General features: G+C 48.8%; 1 protein-coding gene across 1 annotated transcript in view; it reads right to left on the reverse strand.

Annotated features, from left to right (window-relative positions):
* Nucleotides 1-23,098, reverse strand: part of LOC124302349 (MOXD1 homolog 2) — a 91,635-nt gene that overhangs the window by 37,706 nt on the left and 30,831 nt on the right. The window contains exon 2 of the mRNA XM_046758460.1: nt 10,404-10,726. Within this exon, the coding sequence (XP_046614416.1) occupies nt 10,404-10,658 (255 nt within the window). The 5' untranslated portion in view covers nt 10,659-10,726. The remainder of the gene's footprint in view (nt 1-10,403; nt 10,727-23,098) is intronic.

Raw genomic sequence — 23,098 nt, forward strand, 5'->3', positions numbered from 1 at the left:
GGAAACTTTCTCTTTTATACGAGCCGGAATCGATTAAGACGTTACCCCGGCGATCGAAGCACGGCGGTCAATTTCAATCCGATTGCTCCTCGCATATACGTCGTTGATACGACGGTGCATCGGAATTGAAAGAGTAGCCATTATCGGGAACAGGAATATCGACCGATTTGGAGAAAAATTATCTTTATCGGTTGAAAAATCGACGGGTATTTCAAGAAGGGAGATCAGAGCTTCGATCTCGTTTCGATCGGTGCTAGCTTCACGATCGATTGCCTTCCTCTCTCAAAGTAGGTACACTCGAGACCGAGGTCACGAGGCACAAGGGCTGCAGGCCGCACCCAGTCCAAACGTGACTCACGAAACATTGCACTCATTCCAGCAATTAACATTCGTCGGTGCCAAGTAGGCAACTCCGGTGTCGTGCTTTCGACGTACGTACCGGCCAGACGAGTGACGTTGAAGAATGACCAGGATCACCACGCGAACTGCTTACGGCTACAATGGAGTCAACATTGCTTTACGGTGACCGAGATAACCGTGTGGGTATAATATTTCACTCCGAGTAGGTGCGCAAAGAGAAATTACCATTCTAGCCCGAAAATCGAGTCATCCAGAAACGGCGAGCTTCTTGCCCATATATTTCCACAATCATGGATCATCTACATTCTTCCATTCTCGCGAGGCACGGCGTCGTGTCATTCAATCGTTCACCTCGCTCGGTGACCACAACCTGATGGGTGGGTACAAGGGGGGAAAAAAGTGTGCATTGTCCAGCTGAGAAGATCGTGTGACGGGTATTGTAGACGCTTTCCGAGGGCATTGTCAAGCTGTAGCACGGAGCTGCAAGCTGGTTAGCTACACGAATTAACGACCAGATAATCCCCACCTACCGCAACCTTAAGGTATTGATCATCAACCAACGGAAATTACATCTTTCTCTCAAGGTTCTATTACCTTGCCGGTTTCTTCCCAACGATGGAGATGAGAAGCAAGGAAAAAACTAAAGATCCGTCTCAAAACCATCTCCGCTTCGTGAACGAGAAGCGACGGTGCAGAAGTTGTCACGGTGCAGCTGGTATACAACGTCGCAGATAAAGACTCTGGTTTGAAAATAACGTTGCTGCTTGGTCTTTTCTATACGCGAAATAACGTTACAGGTGTATATGTATATACGTATACAGGTACATAGACAACGAGAGCTATCCAATTTGAGTGGTAAGCCGAGGAGAAGGAGAAGCGGTCTCAAAGCGAAAGAGGAAAACAAGAAGGGGGAAATTGAGACGCGGGAATGTTTGGCGGAGCGGGAGTAGCGTTCTAACAAGCGCCTCACTCTTTGCGGCGGGGGTGGGTCGGGGGACGAGGACGATGGTGGCGGTGGTGGTGGTGGGGTTGGGGGGCAAAAGAAAGAAGCACGACTTATTTTCCTATTTTTGAAGCGTACCCGTGCCTGCGGTATAACAACGCGGGCACGCGGCCGTTCTCAGATTGCAACCAACAGTTCGGATAATGCCTGTCTTACGGAACGGCGGCGGCGGGATGGGACGAAGGAAAGAGAACGAGTAGGAATGGAGGGGGGATGCCGCGATAGGACGCTCGTTCGATTTCGAGATCATTGCCAAGCGGAGCAGCGAACGATTGCCGGTCGGTGGGTAGGTAGGTAGGTAGGAAGGTTGGCTACACACACCTAACGTATACTCGCAAGCTATCGGCGCATCTTCTCATTACCATAACTAGTTCCCCTCCTCGCCTCGTGTGCCTCTCCTTCGGTATAATTTCGTCCTCCATGAATCATTCCCCGGTACAGATTCACGTTCTTGGTCCGGCTCGCAGGACCCTCGGTACCTTGCAGGAAACCGCGGTAAGGAGGAGGAGGAGGAGGAGAAACGATCTCGGACTCGACTACCGTCTCGACGCGCAAGAACGGCGGCGGCAGCTGCCCGGCTGCACCTTATAAGATCACTCCGGTAGAGATGACGCGGTTGATAGGTTGCGGCGACTCTTCGCCCCCGTATCTCGTGACGGTCTGCACGACAAACACCTCGTACCGTACGGAAAATATCATCTCTCGGTCCTCGTCGACCTCGTCGACCGTGAAATGTCCGAGATGACTTATGCCGGTGGGCAACTCCCCGTCGTAAAAAGAAGATCAGTGGCGTGCCGGGCCGTGGGGAAAAGCCGGCGAGGCTCAGCTGCATCGCTGAATCTTAATACCTCCGGGCCACGCGCCCTCGTCCTCCTCCTCGGCTACCGGTTCGACAAACGTGCGGGAGCTTCTCGGAACTTCTCAAGTCGTTATCGTCGGCTGACTCCGAGAACCCGGTTCGCAATTAGCACGAGATTGCCATCGAGAAACAGGACGGTGGTTGCGACCTCGTGTCACGCGGCTTTCAGGCCCCAAAGAGAGGTACGTGTCAGTCAATACGGAGCACGTATCAACCCTCTCTTCCAGGGGCGGTCTCCAATTTTCGCTGACTTTGTACTTACGTCCGGAATTTTGCCTCCGTGCAGTCTGTCTGCCGGAATACCTGTTGTTTCTTTTTTCACTCGTCGCTCTTTTTCAAGGTACTCGTAAAGACGGTAAAGAGGAAAGAAAAACGTCAGGATATATATATATATAACCACAAAGAGCGGTTTGATACGATCTGAAGAAGAAGGGTGGTGGGACATCGGGGAGCTCAAGGGGTGGAAAAAACTAGCACATTTTGTCGGACGGTTATAGAACTGGCTAGCGGCTGACTCTGCAAAGCCGTCTTTACGCTGCAGCTCAGGCAGTTGTTACGTCGCAGAGATATTGGACGTGGATTTGAAATGGGCGAAGGGGGTTCCCCGGCAATACATCTCCATCCGCCAGCTAGAAACAAGACTCTCTATCTGTGTCGGGGAACATCGCGGCACGCTCGTGTATATTCTACGAGTGTCTCTCCTCATCGCCGCGAGTACGGTACAGCGCTTCTCCAGTTCCGTCCAGCCCGTGTAAGCCAGTTTCGCCTCGAGGATTACGTCATAAGCCAGGTCCTTAAAAGCCAGCAGATTTGATCCTTTGTGTAGTCCTCCGCTCCGCTTTGTACCACCCACTAGAAACCGGCTGCCATCCGTTATTCTCCGTAGGATGAGAAAAATACTTATACTTCGGCATCAATCGACGTAAGTTCAGCGTCATTCTTCTTCACCAAAATACTCACGAATCTGGAGAGTAACTTACACACGATCGGAAGGCCTGAAACTCCGTTCCATCTTAGAGTCGGTCCGTCGCGCGTACCTGCGTCGCTTACGTCGTCCACGTGCGTGTGCGTGGGTCAGAACTAGGGGCAAGCCGTAAAGTCGACAGTGATTCGTCATTCCGCTAGTTGGTTGAAGAAGCGGGTTTCAAGAGCGCCTCGCAGGACCCTTTGAAGCAGATTTCAGATAAAACTTGAAAGGCTTAAAAGAGAACAAAGGGCGACGTAGACGGACCGACATAATATCTCAAGCTCGCAGAGTCGCCCCCGTCCCGTTCCGGCGCGACCGCGACCATGCACGACCTGCAGGACCACTTGGGCTCTTGGGTAATAACAGTCGACGGTGGCCCGAATAAACCGGGACAAATAAATTGTCATAATAAGAGGGGCGATAGGATCTCGTATCTCGACTCAGGCCGTGGACCAGCCTCGCGCCCCGTTCTCTTCTCTTCTCCTCTCTTTCACCACGCCGCGCGTATGTTCGCCCGTACGAACGAAACAGCCACATACGACGACTCCGGTGACGTAGCACAACACCAAAGTGTCAGCGCGGTACCACAAACTGACGGCGATACCGGCCCGCCGGCGTTCGGACTCGGTACGGGTCGGCTACAGCATACCGCGAGCTTGTCCGGATATATCAAGGAATCTTTACCATCGAGTCGACGAGGAAGCCAGCCTCTGGCTCGTTCACGTAATAATAACACGTGTAAGGTATAATAGCTGTACTTCAACCTGTCAACCGGCGGCAGGAGCCGAACCGGGCCTAAAAGCTGATGCGTCAAGTACCGAAGGCAGGTACGCGAGAATACGAAACACACTGAACGGATAATATACGTGTGATGTTCTTCGTTATCCTTTGTAGGGGAACGCGGGGGGGGAGATAGATACGAAACTAGAATTAGAATGGAAATGGTATTAAATCAGTTCTCTTTCAAAAGGCGAGCAGCTCGAGACACAGAGTAAATAATATCTAAAACGAATATCAGAATGACAAGGCGTGATTTGACAAAACGCGCCTGCGGTGCCTTCATTCCGGGCTATCGCTCGTGTGGGAGCGTGTTTCTTCAATCTCTCACATCGCTGCCGGTCATTCCAAACCTATGGTTCGACGAGCGCCGTGTGCATGTGTAACGTATCATTATGTATGTGGAACAAAGAGACAGCTTGGTTAATTGGCCCGAGCATGATGGATCGAACGACCCCGATCCGATCCGATCCGACGGATGTCACCTCTGACGATCGGGTGTTTCTGCTTCGAGAATTTCGGATCTGACTTGGTGTTTGCTGCTAAGCCGTACGATTCACGGTAGCTCGGACATAGCTGAATTGTGATTTGTGGAAATACCAGCGGGACGTCAAAACGTGGCGCAATTAGCCAGTCTGAGAAGGGACGGGACTCCGATCGGCAGACCAAGGTCCGCTGGCTCCAAGTCAGTTGATAAACTGGTTACATATTGCCTCGTCGCGAGTCACTCGACAAACCAACAAGCAACTGTGTGTGTCTAGGATCATCGATAAGACGCGCGGGCATCAGGTTTCGATACCCACCGATATAACCTCCAACGGCCGGCCTCGGACGACGCTTGTTTGAACGACAAGCGAGTCGATGCGCGGTATTTGAGCATAATCAAACTACGTCGCTCGTGCCTCTTCCGAAAATTTCACCAGATAAGCAGTAATCATAAGTCCATACGACGATAACGGTCTTCTTGCCGTAGGTAGTCTACCGCCATTGACAATATCTCTGATGCTCATGGTCAAAGTTCGCGTCATATCGTCACAAGCAACGGAGAATCACGGTGTTCTCAAGTATCGTACATACGAATCGAATAAAAATGCAAATAAGGAACGGAACCATTCGCCAAAAGTTTGGATAAAGGCACAACAACGACGACTCGGAATTTAGAGGGACGAGATAAGGACAACGCCGTTTGGTGGCGTCGGCGCCTGGCTTAACGGGTGAAAAGATATATCGACGTGCCTACGACATGTGGGTAGGTATCCATGTACGTGTACAATTGTACTCTCGTGTATACACGCGCCAGCAACCCTTCATCTTCTTCTTCTTCTTCTTTTTCTTCTTCTTCTTCTTCCTCTTCTTTTCTTCTTTACTCGAAGATATGGGGACAGCTGTACTTCGTCTTGACTATGGACGTACCGCGCGAGCGCAACGTTCGGCTTTGAAGCTAACAGATTGGCGTCGACCGATAGGCTTCGGCTTTACAGAGAACAAATAAGCAGGGAAGAAAAGTATTACACGGTGTAACAACACACACAGGCCGCGTACTGTGGTAGAAACTCGAGAGCCTGGAGCCAAAATATTTATCCTTTGTTGGGTGGAAATTTTCTGTGACATAAGTGATCAAGGTGTCAGTAGAGGAAGGGTTCATCCGGAGAGCCGAAAAAGGATAGCGCCGCAGACTCCTTCGACCTAATTTCGTTTCGATCCCGTATCTGACGTCCGGGCATCTCCCTCCCGATCCAAGATCCAAGATTCAAGATTCAAGATTCTCCGTCGTTCCTTCGCACCTTACGTATCCGTGTGTGACACTATCGGATCTATGATCGACGTCCTACCAGGAAGGTAGCCGCTGGACGTTTGTACCGGCGCGAAGTCAGTCAGTCGGCTGGCGTTATAATATTGATCTGTAGCGTATCCACGAGACTAGGCGTGATCCATCACCTTCTATTTCGCTCTCCGTTCTCCTTTACCCTCCCGGCGTAGAGGGACCGCAGACAGAGGTCCGTGCATACACAATCCTCGACCGCTCTTCGGATATCGTATACGGGGTAAATTTCTCTCCGAGGTCTTATTCTTTCCCGGATATGCGAGATTGCCCCGCATGTTTCTCGCCGACGCGAGTCGGTGCAATTCTAACACATCCGACATTACACACGTGTATTATGGGTAGGTATAACTCGGTACGTGTACCTACATGAAACACGTACGTCTCTTTTCCCCGATTTTCTATACCCCGGCAAAGTTTATGCAATGCGGTAAAATAAAACTCAGCTTCTCGGGTGACTCGTTGTTACCCTTTATATCAACCGGCTTATCGGTACGTGTGCGTATATATATATACTCGATCCCTTAGACTGTCGAGCCGCCATTCGCCGACGTACAGTGCGTCCACCAGGCACGTCCAGGGTCAAGTGCTTTTTGCAGATGTTACTCGAGCAACGGCGAGGGTTCCTAAAATCGTAGATAACCTATTTGAATAATCCAAGCAGGCTGTTTGGGTTATCGCGAAAGGGGTCTCGGGCGGAATGAAAAAAATGGAATAAAAAACAATGGGCACAAAAAAAAAACAAAAAAAAACAAAGATTATTAAAGTGAAAAAAATGCTTCAACTGTAACGCGAAATAGGTCAGAAAGTTGCGTCGAGTAAATTCTTCACAAAACTTGGCCCGGCAGCCTCACTCCTTTTTTTCTTGACGAAGTATTCCATTGTTTTCGATTGTATTTTTTCTTTCCTTTAATATCCCACACTCCCCACGCTGTTCTTTGTCCCTTGTATTCAGCGCGTTTTCAATTTATATATAATAACAGTTTCCCGAGTTTTCTTTTCTCTTCGAATATCTTCTCTTTTTTCACCTGCGAAATTTCATACAATGGTATACAACAATTGTATGAGAGAAATAATTAAATTAATTGGCCGCGAGTATAATAATTGTACAGTAAACGATAGTTGAAGAACGGCGGCACGTCCAGCACGGATGCGGCGATATATCAGCCGGCGACTAAAGCCTCGGTGAATTTGCGCGGTAGCGGCGTAACACAGGCGCATACGTCGTCGCGGTATTAACATATAGCCGAGTTTAACAAGGGTGCGGACAGTAAATCTGGGAAGCAGGAATCCGCGAGCGCGGGTGGAATTTGGCCGTCGTTTTATACGCGCTGCCAAGTAAGTCTTGGGGCTAGAGAAGCGCGCGCGCGCAACGGTGACGACAGTGGGGCCGAAAAAAGCCGGGCCTTATTTGGGCCATTCCGTTGGGCACTTAACGAGACGAACCGTGGTTTAGAAACGGGATCACGTAGAGCTTGGCCGCCGCCGCCGCCGCCGCCGCACGTACGAATTAATCTTACATCGGATTACGGCGCGCGTCGCGAATGCGGTGGCTGCAAAGATTTCGAAGATAGCCTATAAAAGCGGTTCGGTACGGGAGTTTCATTTACTCGGACGACGGTAGTAAATCTTCCTTCTCCTATACACGTGTACGCGATCGTTCGGAAACGTGCAATTTTCTCGGCTAAAACGTGTCCCACACTATTTTCCATTCGTTCGCCTGCAATGCTAGGTAAAAACGTCGCACGTAGCTTCCCTATTATGTCCACAATATACGTATTGAACCCAACCGCGGTATGAAGTTGGTATATAAAATAGCCGGATCGCCGAGTGAATAGCCGCATAAATACAGTCCCCTGTGCGAAGATGATACAGAAACTGGGAATCATTACGAACAAGAATGAGCGGCGATCCTTGTATAAAATACGCCGGATTGTGCATTTTCCGCTGGATGCATGATCCGCACGCTGCAGAGAACAGCGATCGTACGCGACCGCATCAGTTAACCATTGAAAGGCAACTGCGTCCCGGTATCTTGCAGTAGCTCGCTACCCATGCACAGGGAGCATGGCTGTAACTCGCGAGGAGTATGCAGTCGGAGTTGGATTGGGATGCGATTGGGTGACGGCACGGTGAATAGGATTCAACACGAATGCAGTTATACCGGACCGTGAATGCGACGGTGGTTGTGTTTGAATCCGAGGCTTTCAATAGCCGCGCGGCACTATCGCGCCCACCGAGTATAAATGGTTGTAATTTTTAATAGGCTTACGGTTTATTGGCGCCGGTGAATCCGGCCGTATCAGCGCGACCGACTGGCAGGAGGTCGAAAAAATTCCGCGTCATTTGTGTGAGATATGAATAGAACGGGAATTAGATTTTCGCAACGAAAACGTTAATTGTTTCGCAAACGTTGATCGCGTCTCGGCTGCCGTTTGACTGTATAGAAATTTATGAACAGTATGAAAAATAATTTCGCTATTTTATATTCACCGGTGTGGGACGACAGCTGCGGTAACGTTTGATGAAATAAATAATTGCATTCGTCGAGGCGACGGTCGCAGTCTCGTAGGGATTTTCCAAATGCATTAAACTCGCTTTCAACGTGTACGAAATACCCACACCCACCCTGATGTAGAAACGGAGTGGCGTTTTCATTTATGCCGAGAGCACTCGTTCCCTTAACTCTCTTCTACCCCGCTTCTCGCCGCTCTCTCGACTCCCTTGTCTGTCTTTGACCCGCCCCTCGCCTCCCTTGATCATCGACAATATGTGCCAGAATCCACGCGGCTAAACAAGTACGTACCGCACTGCAGAGCAGCATGATGCAGAGTTCAAAGTACTCGAAACTCCGGGGTAAAAGTACTCTATTTTCGTCATCACGTCGCGCCGCGTTTTATATCACGGCGACGGGACTGAGGACGCGGAGGGACATCTGCGAAACTATTCGAAAGCCGTAACGTGGAATCGGGAAACGAACCGCGTAGAGATAAAAGTGACGTGGAAAGAATGAATAACAAGGGTGCCGAGTGGCAAGATGAAAGAAGACTCGGTTGAAATGTTCCATAGACAAGCAGGTTATAGTTGTAGTATAAACCTGGCCGTGTTACCGAAAGGTAAAATGTGCGCGCCGTACCTGGACCAAGAGAATTTATATAGTGCATCAGGTCAAGCGTGTATATCATCCGCCCAATTTGCTCCCGGACTGTTAACAATTGTAATGAAAGTTAATAACACCCCTGACTCGCCGCGGCGATAGAAACTTGCCACGCGAAGCGTCACTGAATTATTCATATTGGTCACTGTGAGAAATGGGAATGGACTTATACGTGTGTAACTACCTGCGGCTGCAGCGTCGAGATCGCTCGGTGGTTCTAGACAAGAGAGCCGCTGCCCCATGGTGCCGGATAAAATAGTCACGTTACAGGTATGGGTTTTATAAAGGTGTCCGCGGCGGCTGTGTACGGGGAATGCCCGCGGTCAGTTCGAGGTCCAGATGCCCGGGGCTGGTCTGGTTCTAAGATTACAATCATAACGAAAAAGCCCTCTCACTCCCATTGGTCGGTTGTCGTGCTGCTCGCCCCGCGGCTGCGTTTGTTCCGCACCGCGACTGTGCCGAGAGAACCGAACCGCGGGAGATTCGCCCAGCGTTCCGCGACTCCTGCGGCCTGACCTGCGCATCGGGCGAACAGAAGCGACGCTCGTTCTCGGACCGGCATGCATTATGGAACGGAGAGACGCGATGGACGGCGATAGAAGTGGTGAAAAAATAGCGAACACGCCATACCGCGGACGCGTTTAAATATGCGACTTGCCGACTCTTCCGCTACGCTGCTGCTGCAATGCCTGCGATCTCGCAAGCGGCTCGACATTCTGCCACGTGATGCTTGCGGTCACTCGGTATTCCCGGAAGATTGCTTTCTTCTATTATACCGTTCCGAGTTTGCGATGTATGTTTTACGGCGAATTCGTGCAGGACGATCCCTGCGGCTGAGTGCGTGGTTTTATCGTAGCTTGCGTACGAGGGAAATAATCGTCCTGAATTTTGGGGGGCGAAACGCAGATGATCCTTGGCGCGCGACCGACGGTGTCGTCGTATAAAATAACAATAACGCGTAATGACAGGGCGCCTCGACCGCAGTTGGTGGGATTCGTTACCGTTCGATGCACCGATTGAAACCGGACACCCGATGCTTACCGAAGCTCAACGACTATCATTACCGACATTCCCTCGGCGGATTGTTATAACCTTCGACTCTGTTATTACCATACGATTGACCGGGACACCTGATCGCGACGGTAGCGAGCCTCGAAAAAATCAGTGCAACGGGATGTTTCAGAGTTCGTTCCACGTCGCTCGATGCAGGCTCGATTGTGTCGGCATGTCTGGATGAAGGATGTACAAAAGGAGCCAGAAATAATGTAACCGCTTGCGCCAACTACCGGAGCCGGGCGCTTTGCACCTTTAAACTTGAACGGCTTTACAGTAATTAGGTTCCGTCGCTCGACGCGAAAATTCTCGTATCGAACGACCGATGACGGGAAACCCGCCCCGGATCGAAGGCTGACGCCACGTATTTCTCTAATCGCGAGATAATGGGGGTGAGGATCTTACCTGGAGATGAACCTGTCCATTGTTGTCGACCCAGCCAATGACCATGTCAGCTCCGGCGCGTCCCTCATCCTTGGTAAATCCCAGGCCAACGTAGCCCAGAGTCTTTACCTGGACCTCGAAGGTGACGTCCTTCTCACCCGGGGTCCATAGGACAAGGAAATTGTTGTCGAGCACCGCGCTGTGTCGCCATTCGACGCAAAGGCAGTTGCCGAAGAGAGCGAACGCGATGATAAAAGCTGCAACGAGAGCTTCCATCGTTCGAGATGAGTACTTTCCGCGCCTCTCTCGCCTCGCCTTTGAGACTGTAACGCGACTCACAGCATCTGGAACAGAAAGGTGAACGCAACTGTTGAGCAAAATTCCCTCAGGTCGGATTGAGTACAGCACATTTGCTTCGCAGCAACATCGACACCTCGAATGGGACGATATCTGCAATTCTTCAGGATTTCGTCATCCCGTTCTTTCCACTTATCTCACATCTCTTAGGCCAGGTGTAATCTGCATATGATACAATATTCACAAGGAGTCTCAAATTTTCCGGTCTTCGTTACCCCCTGCGGCTAGGTTAATGGCGAGGATACGCGGCGTTTCGAATGGCCGTTTAACAAGGGTGTTCGCGTCAGAGAATATAACCGGCCGTTAGTTACAGAGGTGAAGTTCCGCCGCGGAGCTCGACACGGATGGGGAAAATTGGAGGATGGAATTTTCAGCTTTTGAATATAATACGTATACGCAAAATCCCTGCAACAACTCGCAATATTGCTAAGCTGGCAGGTATTCGCACGGTGCGTGTATATATATCCGGGCGATAAAGGCCGCATCAGCATCCCGCTACGATCCTATTAGGCGAGTTTTACATCCTCGTAGACCAGGTGAGAATATTGCCTTTTAATATTTGAGCAGGCGAACGAGAGAGGCACTCAAGCCGCCTCTGTTGCCTCCCGTTTTCGCTTTTCCCACCGCGCGTTCGTGTCCCTCCCTTTCCACCGGGTTCCGCATCATCCGAAACTGCGAATTCAAACGGTCCGTGAAAGGTACCGGCTCTAAGATCGCCGGTTCGGAAAGATGCGGGGGCCTCGGCACTTGCTCCTCGACAATGGTTGGCAGCCACGGCGAAACTTGCGTGTTTCGAGCAATTTTGGACTCGATATCGCGCCGGGACTCCAGACGACCCCCGCCGACTGCTGACTAAGTTCGACCAAGTTTTCCACGAGTATCATGCCGTAATTACAAGTGGTCGTATAGTTCCATTTCCAAAGTTTCACCGAAAGCAAGTCCTGCCTTGCCCAGCCCCAAACTTATCACAGTATCGCGGTTCGAAACCTGACGCGGATTGTTCGACACGAACCTACAATCGTTGAGCAGACCGAAAGTATTCGTTATTCGTCCGGGCGAATTAGGCCTTGATCGATCGATTCACCAACGCCATTTATTTTTCTCCGATTTGTTTTTTTGTTCCTAATTTTTAAATGGCTCTGATCGTGAGCACAAACCGTCGACTGATTGAATTTCGACGAGCGGTCGGACCTGTACCGGAATATCAGAAAATCCGGAATTTGTTCTCGACAACAATTTAACCAGATTCATTTAATTTATAGCACGTTTGGATGCAATGAGGCATCAGCACCGGGGTCAACGAGAGCGGCGGAGGTGAGCGGAGGGAATTGAAACGGTCAAGCGATGCCCGCTATTGGACATTCCAACACGATGCCGGGAGTGCTGGACGTAATTTGGAGGCAATCGACTGAACGACACGCCGCAAATCAAAGCCGACCCAGGTGATACTCGCTGCCCCAATTCTGCGGGGCCTCGTTTATTCGTTAGAAGCTCCGCAGGGTGGACCCTTTCCAGCGGAGAATTGCCGTTCCGCGAAAAATTTTCACTCCCCCGGCTCTGTGACAGACTCGTTTTCCCGACCGTGCTCGAGTAGAAAGGCCGGAGATTCTAAAATGGACCCGTGTTTGCTTTGTTAGACGACTGGTGCATTTGCGCGGGTGGCGACAACGAACTGCACTAGACGAGGGCGGAAGTTGACCGCGTAGGATGGAACACTCGGGTCACCCAGGTCGGAAAGGCATCAAAAGCGACCAGGCGTACGGTCAATTACCGTTGATGGTAGGTAGACGTTTCCCGGACAAACCGCGCGTTAACGAGCTAATTAGCACTGCACCACCACTTGGGGACGTTATTCGAGTATTTGGATGCAGGTGGAAGACTCGCGGAGAAAGATTTCATGCGGCAATGTAACACCGCTAGACGTGACGATACGGGCATTCGCCCATCCAGTTTCAACGCCGCAGCTTCCAGGTTGAGGATGCAAATGTGCGGACGGGATACAGAAATAGAATGGCATGTTCGACGGTTGAAATTTTTTTCTTACAGGCAACCCGCGCACCCGATGATTTTCAAATTGCCTCGTAACATTTTTGTTATACCGCGTAATAGCCAAGATAATCACGTTGAAATTTGCAATTCTTGTACATATATCGAAAGTCTACTTTTCTACTCCTTCGCTATTTCCGGGTAATTAAGCAAATTGCGGTTTACGTATATACACGACTGACAAAGCTGACTGCAGATACTTAATATGATAATTGCCAGAGTGCGGGAAGTTGAATGTTAATTGATAGACTGTTAGATGCATACTGTAAAATTCAACAAATCTTGATGATATTTGTTGTGCTAAAGGATTGTAAACAATGAACTTGTACAGAGTCTAGATGATCGACGTCGAAATGACTGTTTGAATAAACAAAAAGGTAATTACGATTGTGGATCAGTACCGCGATGCTACGATCAAAGCAATCGGAATATCCGAGAGCTTTGTGTCGGCTCTGTTTGAGAATAAGGAAAAACGAGCTGATATCCACTTCAAACGCGGCTCGCCGCTATACGTCATACCGATATACCTATACCATGCATCGACCTAGGAAATAACAGATAGTGAGGGAAGAAAGCCGAAGGAATGCGTCGCGTGGTTCGGTGAGACGAGCTTTCCAGAGACGAGCGAGTCAGAGAATGTCGTCTGAAATAATCTATCGATCCGGTTGAAATTGGTTTGCGCTTTTCGCTCGGTGAAAATTGTAGCTGCGAGTAAGCGGTGCCGATTCTCGTCATTTGGCGAACGAGTCGATCAACCGATACGCCACCAATACTGCACCCAGCATTATACTCTGGCCTCAAATTCTCTCGGTCCAAGAATTTGTCTTTTTTTTTCATCCCTCACGGTGGTAGCCAATCGTCGAAAACTTCCCCGGCGATCCGCTACCTTATACCGTTTCCTACGAGGATCGGCAAGCGACGAGCACGCAGCAAAGCTGATATTTGCCTGCCCGCAGCTCTCCGAGGCTGATGAAGGCGATTGGATTTGCGGCGGTTTCGAACCTCGTCAGTTCCGGCTGAGAAAGCAATACGGGATGCTGGAACGGGTTGTTTGTCAATTTAATTCCCGCTCCCCTACCTGGAAAATTATTCGCGTTCTGTTCAAACCCAATTCCGCACCGGCTCCCGTTCCCCTTCGGGAAACGCTGCGAAATTATTATTATTATCATTATTATCGTCATTATTATTTGTTTACGGGCGGGAAAGAGAAATAAACAAAAACGGCCCGCAAACAAATGGATTAACTCGAGATATTATTACCGATAGAATCTAACTGCGTTTCGGGTACCAGGGAGTTGGAATGAGATTGGACCGACTTTCCACGACTAAGAAATAATTATTATTCAGCCCGAGCGCAAATGCTCGTGTACTAAATCGAGGAAGGAAGGAACGAAGGGGGTTATGCGGGGACCTGCCACGAAAAATATTCAATTTGCACCCCGTGGTGAACACGCGACATTCGGTTGTGTCGTTATTATTTTCCCCCCCGTTTCCCGCCAGCCTCTCTTTCTCTATGGCCGTGCACTACTCGGCCGTTTCTCCTCTCGGGTTTACCATGTCTCGGAGAATTAGAAGTGAATTTAGGTAGCTGTGTTCCTACGTTGTATTATAAACAATATTATTATACGCATAAGTGTATATAAGCGTGTATATACATATATGCCCGTATATACCTTGTATAATATATGTTTAAACACTCGAGAGGGATACACACGTGTATTCGTAACGTTCCGTGTTATATGAATGACCTACTTGTGCCCCCCGCGTAATGAGAGAACAGTTGCGAGTCGTTTGGTAGTGAGCATGTTGCCAGCGACCTTTGACCTGTTTATTCGGCTCGCAATACCTTCAGCGAATTTCCGCTCCAGCGAAACGTCGCCGTATCCTTCCTGGCATAACTTCGCACTCGTAATACAGGTATACTGGCACTAAAATGAAAAATATAAGAGAAGAAAAATGATAACAAACATGGAGGCAATATAACGTATGAAAATTTCAGAGGATGATCGAATGTTTACGTTTCAAGCGAAAGTAAACCTCCGCGAAACAAAAAGCAGCGTTATTCGCCCCCGAGGTAGGAAAGAATTCTTCTCACGAGGGTAAAAATTTTCAATCTGAACTTAACGAAAATTTTGCAGGTATCACGAGTACCCTTTTTGTTTTTATGTGGCTGAAACTAGCAGCGACCGCTAGCAGCCAAGAGGCATGAAGCCTGAAACTAGCAGCCAGAGTTAGCAGCCGCCAAACGTGTTAAACTTCGTGGAAGTAGAAAAATGCGGTTTAATCTTATCCTTATAAATGTATGAACGTATCGGGGGTTCGAGGTATTCCGCAAAATTTTGATTTTCGAACTTCACTACCTCATTCGGACGAACGTTAGAACGTTTGGCTGTTAATTCTGGCTGCTAACTTCAGCTCCGTTTTGTTTTTTCACCCACGCCTACGCGATCTTCGTTCTTCGCCAAAACTCTTGTCCGCGGGTCAAAACTTGGTCTGTTTCGATTTTCTGCCAAGTCACTCAAACAGATACCTCAACGTGATCATTTCATGCTCAATTAGATCCCGGAGTTAAGCCAAGCGGGAAAACAAATAAAAATATAAACGTTGAAAATCTTGAGCGAAGGAGGTGGTCGGAGGCCGGTTAGCGAGCAACGATACTAATTCAACGATGAAAACACAGCCCAACTTTAGTCCTCTTCAATAATAATACCGCTGGTGCGCTGCACGCTGGCAAATGGAGAACTAACGAATGCTAGAGAGTTTGCTGTGCTGAAACAAAGCTAAGTGATTCGAGAAGAAATTACGAACTCAACGTGGCGGCTAGTACAAGAATGTGTAATAGGTAATTCAGGTACCGAGAGGCCAGAGGCTAATGCAACACTGCGAGGTCTCGCGAGTCGCGCTCCGCCATCTTCTCTCAAACTGCCCCGCGGAATCTGGTAGTTTCCTCTACCGAAGAGAGGGCACTTTGTGGCAAAGTACTGGTCCCGACCCTCCGTGCAGCAATATTCCACTACTTTACCGGGCAATTTGCTCAAAATTATGTTCAAGTTTGAAAGACTCTCCAAGTCGCACGAACGTGAGTTCCTCGTTGGACGAGATCGCTCTCGAATGGGTGGATACAAATACCGTACAGACTTTGCTGTACGATATTTATCCCTCGTGTTCTTCTATCCCCTATCCAGATTACGTACGATTATTCCTGGAATCGGTCACACAAGGCGATCAAGCATAACGAACCGCGGCGCAGAGACAGTAGTCAAACATTTTAATTAAGGATGGACCATTCCCCCGGGCCCCGCAACACGCTTTTGCGTAAGGGTTAATTATTTTAAATTGTTCCACCGATGACGAAACTCCGGTGAGACTATTCGTAGGCTGGAAAACATGTACGCTGAATTATTGTTTTATATTCGAAATGACAAAAACACGGGAGCTCGAGAGGCTTGTTTGTATGAAAGGGTGTATTTTCCTCCCAGTTATTGAAAACCGAATGAACAGTGAAGGGTGTGAAATGGAACCAACTGTGAACAAATATGTGCGGATAAAATTTCACCGATGTTTTATCTGTGATAAAAATAAAGCTTCTATAATCACCTGACACACGACTATGTGTTAAAATAACAAATTTGATAGGCACATTGTACGGCGTAAGTTAATGAAACCACCGAAATGACCGAATGAAATACTCGCTAAGCCGAATTGACTGGTTCCAACGATCCGTTCGATTTTGAAACCAAGTACTCGCTTGATCAGATTCGTTTTAAATTCGAATCCACCACTCCATTTAGGAAGATTATTCTTTTTCTTCTCAAATCACCGGAAGAGAACATCCTCCGTGCTCTTTGCTGCGAGGATATTACGCCACTGCTGCTACAACAGTGGTACAACACGTTAATTAAGGCGCTATAATTGCGTTCACCGCGACTACAACCAGTTAATTTATGGCAGGTACGCGCCGTAAGGAGAAAGTTAGTTGAAAAATCGTAGCGGTAAATTTTTCAATCATTGGTTCTTGTTCGTGGAGAATTCGATCCCAAAAATTCATCTCGCGATTTAACCCATCGCTTTCCATGCCGAGCTGCGTTATAAACTCAGAGAGTAAGTAGGTACATCCTCCAATTTGTTTGCGTGCCAATGTTATATGTACATACATATTCCCGATGTAAAACATATCAATTAAGCTAATGTTACCCATGACAGTGGAGCCGCGAGTTTCTCGTTCCCTTTTTAAAGTAGAAACGACGATATTCCTCGATAGGCGCCAAATTGAAACGGTTTTATACCGTTGTTAGTTGACTACACCTACACCATTTCCCTCTCTCTTCCCCCCCTCTCTCTCTCTCTCTCTCTCTCTCTCTCTCTCTCTCTCGTTTTCTTTCTCCCTCTGCTCTATTCGCCCATCAAATATACTTGCCCAAGTAAATAACAGATTACTCTATTCAACCGGAAATTCACCGAAAGTGTACAGTTTTACAGTCCTGGGAATGATTGAAGTCGATAATACACGACTATGAAGGTTGCTCTCTGTAGTTCTAAGAATCTCCGAATCTGTAGACACACAAATATCAGTTGTAGCCTCCGTCTGCCCGGCGTCGCCGTTGTCGAGTATAAACAATACTTGATCCGATTACCTTCGGGCTGTAGATCGAGCTAAGAAACTCGCCGACATGTTTTCCCAATTGTGGGAAGCTCGCCCGTAGTTTACCCCTTGTTACGTTGAAACGGGTTCACGGATCAAGTTTACCTTATACTATATCGAGAATCGTAGTCCTCGCCTGATGCAGCAGTTATTTATCGATCCGCGCCCCGTTTTCAAATGGTACACAATAAGTCCAGCCAAGTTGGCGGAGGTTCTGTGCCAATTCGAAAAATGGGTAAATTTATGTCTCCAAGGTGTTCCAAGGAGCGTCTGAGCAGCGTTTATTTAAGCCGTGCACTCGAGTCTGGCTGGGAATACTCTGGGTCAAGGTCACCCCGCGAAAACCGGTCGACGAGAACAAAACGGAGCATCAGAAGCGACGCGGCAGGCTGGAAGCTGATAAAAAGCACACTGGTCGCGAGGGTGGAGCGTCGGTTTGGTGAAAAGTGAGAAAAAATGAACACCCGCCAACAGCTTCATTGTTAAAAGCAGCAACTGGTTGCCACAATTAAATTCCACCAAACCGAGCTTTAATTATCTTTTCATAACGGTACAACAGTCCATAAAGTTCAGCGCACACTTCGCAGGAGATACCATAACTTCTGCACGTTTTAGGCGCCAGCAGGATAAATTCAAACGTGGCGGACAGGGCAAATGGTCCCTGTCGACGGTAATAATAAGGGCAGGATAAACGACTGGTCAGAGATCCGCTCTCGAGGAGGCTTCCGGATCCTTTAGACGGTTCTCCGCAGTTTCGCGTGGTTTCGCCCAATCGTTGGCGTAGCGAGGCGCTAACAAGGAGCCGTGGAACGGAAACGGGACGGAGTTGATGCTCCTTTGGTGAGCTCGGTATCCGTCCTCCTTTTCCGCTTTCCGTTTCCCCCCTTCACGCGCGGCCGCGCTACGCGCTGTTCTCAGATTGGCAATTGTGCGGAACCACCTCCGTTTCTTCCTCCCGCACCATCCATCGACTGCCACTGTTACATCGCTCCCTTTTCTTTCTTGCACCCGCCATTTTACGTAATATCTGCAGTTCTTCAGCCGGTTTATCACCCCGTTCGCTATCCAATAAAACCCTATCGCGACGGGAAAATACTTTCACGATAATGATCCCTCGGCTTGGGTGGCCTCGCGGTCCTCGGCCAAAGCGGGTCAGCCAACCTTCCCGCCACCCCTTGCCTCCGGGCCAACTGGGCGTCGCCAACACCGGCCTGATGTCGATGACAATCGATTACTCGGGCACGAGTCGGTCCGAGCCCATATATCTCTCGTCTTAGCTTTCTAAGATCGTGACGTAGTCACAAAACCGTTCAGGGTGGTGATGCAGGTGCCGAGATGCATCCACACGTACACCGTCTTCATCGGGACGAAGTTACTATCCATTCGATACTCGAACCAAGGTAAAAGGACCCCACTTCAGGTGACATCCTCGCGACCTGGGTGAGCAATCGTCGCCGTCGTTTCAAACCCTGCTCCGAAAGTTCCAGGGTTGTCGTTTCTTTCTTCATTTTTTCTTCCTTGTTCATTGTACCGGAGCGAAAACAAGCCGTCTAAATATCGAAGGTAGTAGACTCAGTCGTCGTACATTCGTCCACGCATGCTTTTACCAATTTCAAAAATTTCAAAACCGAATCGTTAAATTCATAGAGTAGATTGTGAGGAGATACGAGGAGGAAAGTTACTGTGAGCTTTACAACAAATAGCACAGTGCTGCGACGCCGGCATGTGTTTACAGAATGACGCAGCGGACTCGCCCTCCGTGAAAGTTCACAAGATCCAGTCGCACGCGACGACGTCTCTGACTAATGGCGTTCCCCCGTCGATATTTATACTCCAGGTGCTTTATGCGTGACGACGGCATTACCCCGCAGGACTCGATGTAGACAAAATTAGGATAAAGCTGTACCCGAAGGACACCGAGGTACGGCTCTGAATTCAATTTCCCTTCCATCCGCAAGATGTATTTTTTTCTCAACTGACGAATGAATTTTAAAACTCGGCGCCACGCATCCATTTTTTTTTTTTTTTTTTTTTTTAATAAGCGGACGCATCGCGGTTTAAAAAGTTTATCGAGAACTGCCGATTCTTTAGTATTTACAATTGAATAGAATGAAAGTGGAATTTATTTGTTACGGAATCAGAAATTTTCTGATTAAACCCGGTAATTTGAAACGCCCGTATTTGCCCGGGGAGGTGGAGAGGAGAGGATTATTGCTTGTTGCGTTTGTACAACGCCGGAATCCGTGGGTAAATATTGCGATAAAATATCGGCTTTTGGATCCAAGGGCTCGAAATAATGGAAAGTCGTATTTGGTAGGCCGACTGGTGAATTTATATGAATGCCGTTTCCGATTCCTCTGTACACAACGATCTACGATATCCGTATACCTACATCGCCGCGCACCCACGCTTTCCAACCAAATATTCAAAGTGCTCCGAGTTTTCGTCTGTTTCGAGAAGGGATTATCCCGGATCGACGGTTCGGCCTTTAATCCCACGGTATTCGCAAAACTCGTTAGAGGGACTGAGGCGAGAATAATTATTGAATGACGCTAAAACTTGAACCCGAGCAAAACTACAATCCCTGCCGCCTGCCGGGGAGTAGGAGGAAAAGTAGAAGAAGAAGAAGAAAAAGAAGAAGAAAGGAATGAAGGTGAAAATAAATATAAAATAAGCAAACCGAGGGGAATAAAGATCGCCTAGAATCTCGACTTGAATAGCAGGCGTGAAATAACGGGTATAGGCGGTAGAATCGATAAAACCGCGAAGAAGAAGAAGAAGGCTTGACGTTACAGTCGCATTCCCTTAATAAAAGATTCGATCAACATACAAACGCCGGTATAAAACGGGCATTCAGTAACGCTCTGCGGGGAAGTCGAGAGACGATAGTCGTGACAATCACCCGTGTCTTCGCCGGTACAGCGGTGGTGAGGACGGTGGTCGTGGTGACACTGACGAAGAACAAGATTTCTACGAAGAGTACAAATTGGTCGTTTAGACGCGTCTCTCCATGGGCATGAAAGAGGACGAGAGCAGCGGCAGGAGGTGTAAGCCAAGGCGTGTCGTAAACTGCTGGGGAACCACGAGAAACTTGAAGAAATGACCCTTTGAGGACGGATCAAAGAAGGAGGAAGGGGGAGGTAGGGAACATAAAAGTTCGACTCCAACGCTTCGGACGTAAAATTAGATAATACTAAGTAACGTCCGGCTTAGCTCGTTCACGTATGCCCGGCTCTATCCGCTCTTTTATTGAATTTCAATTCGAATATCAAGGCAGAGAAAGAGGAAGAAAGAAAGAGAGAGAGAGAGAGAGAGTGAATCGTGTCCGTCTTTGCGACCGGCCGGAGGCCCGTTAACGGATTTCAAGTCGCGGAGAATTTCTTGTTTCAGGTATATTTATATCCCTCGTTTCGATGATGCTTCCCGACAAATTAGTCGTAAAGTATGAGTATAAAGGAGTACTTACACATCAAGTAGGCAAGTCTAAAGGCGGAAAGAAACGTGGTCGTTAATTTCTTTATAAAAGCAATAAAACACTCGAACCGAGACTGTACGTGTACGTGTGTATAGCTGGTATGGTATCTCAGCGGCGACAGATATCGGATGAAGGCGCAAATGGGTTTCACACGATTCAACAAGGTTGTAATTCCCGCGTTTAGCCGCGTCTTGTAATGGCTTTTACTGACTTCGGTCGATGGGCTTTACAGGAACGGATTATTTCAGTGAACAAAACATTTCGAGGTCCCTCGGTCCATCTCCTTCCCGACGTCGGAACCAGCGACGACCGAAAGATGACCCGGGTTTCTTGTAATTCCCACTATCATCTCTCCTCGTCTTTCGGTTTGACAAACATCGTGGCACCGCATCTTGTGCCGGGGTCCAAGTTCGGTACACACCTTGAAACGTCGACAAATCATTGTCGTTTTGTAGCATTCGGCTTTAAGGTAAAATCAATATTTGTTGTAGACGCGACGTCGCGGGTACGGTACACGCACGGTGTTTGCACACACGCAACGATCATTATTACGCGTGATTTTAAGTCCTCCTTTTCCTCGATTCGAGCAAGGAGGAATTCCCATTTTTAACAAGTGGGAAAATTCTACGCGAACGCAAACATCGGCGGTCGGATGTGCACACATAATACATTATATTTCGACCCGGCAAGGATCTTCGGCCTCAATGCCATTCTATTCCGGGTGGGCATAGCACGCCGGTATTCTCGACGGTTAACCAGCCTTTCTCCCAGCCAGCCAGTTCCCGAGCTTTGGGAACCCGGGTTCACGCTTCCATCCGCTTTCCCCCCTCTCAGTGAAACGGGAACGCCGGTGTTCGCAGAGGCATGGCCTTTCCTTGTGCCTCGGTGCTCCTTGATGAACGTCGCGTCATTAGAGTCTTTAGCCAGAGGCGCACACTTCGTTTGGAACTCGTGTATTCCCCAAAGAATACCCGAAACGCCAACCAAGACGGATACGAGGTTCCGGCTGATTATACTACCTGCAGCGTCGGCAGGCGGGCGGAAAGACAACGAGGCGGAGTTGCCGTCGCGGGGAAACATTTATCCCGTAAAGTGTATGAAGGACCAGGTCCGTGCGGAGGGCCCGAAAGCTCGCTTCGTTACACCGAGCTTCTTTCTATTATCTTTGATCGTTATTCAATTTTTTCCCCACAGCCCATCGATAAAAGTCCAACGGCATTTGTAATCGCAGCCAACTATATCGGTGGACACGATCGATCCACCGTTCGGCCAGCGGCATCCCCTCACGACTGTACGGACAATAATCCGTGTGAAATATTATTTTAAAAACACAGCCCACTCGCCGGGACTCCGGCTGGGTTTCGATGGTTTGGGCGGCCGTTGTGTGCACCGAGCAAACAACGACGTCGGAGGGCAGGTGTGCCAACATCACTTTTGTTAATCCTTGTCTATAATTCCTGCGGTGCTTTCGTGCTGGAATCCTGGCGGAAAGATAGCGCCGGTCCACGCGACGCGATCGATGAAACGATTTCGACTGATGTCGTTGAAATTGACTGCGACAACCGGCCTAAATTTCACGATTCAAAGTCCTCTCTCTCTCTCTCTTTCTCTACTGCGTAAGCGTGCAAAAGGGTCATTAAGGGGAAAGAGAAGGTCTACATGAGGCAGGTATAATAATGATCATTCGCCGAGAACGGATATAACGAGAACTTGCGGCTCGGTTGACGTTCGAGAACTCGAGCGCCCTTACACTCTACCTCGTACCGTTGCAGGGATGATAGACAAGCAGTATGAGAAGGATTTACGTTGAAAGGGAATATTCAGACTTGCTTAGGAGTTTGTTGTTCCTGACACGCCTCGATCTTCGCTAAGCCAAGCAAACAACCCTTTGCCGTTCGGAGGCACTTAAACCGAGGCGAGGTGAAGCAAGGCGGAGCGAGTGAGAACGGTGCAGCATCACGGACACGGGTGGTGGTTGCCGGGAACATCGAACGGTGATCCTTGTGCTCCGAGGATGGGAGGAAGGACGGAAGGAAGGAAGGCGGGATGGTAAGAAGCCGCATTGACGGGAGTGAATGAATGGGGAAATGCCGGTTGTGGGATCGCTTTAAAGACGGTTCAATAGAAATATTTATATTTTGGTTTCCGCGGGGGCGAAAAGGGCGAGAAGAGAACAAGAGAGAAGGCCTCGAGCGG

The sequence above is a fragment of the Neodiprion virginianus genome, chromosome 4 (assembly GCF_021901495.1).
Source record: "Neodiprion virginianus isolate iyNeoVirg1 chromosome 4, iyNeoVirg1.1, whole genome shotgun sequence".
In the NCBI taxonomy this organism is placed as follows: Eukaryota; Metazoa; Arthropoda; class Insecta; order Hymenoptera; family Diprionidae; genus Neodiprion; species Neodiprion virginianus.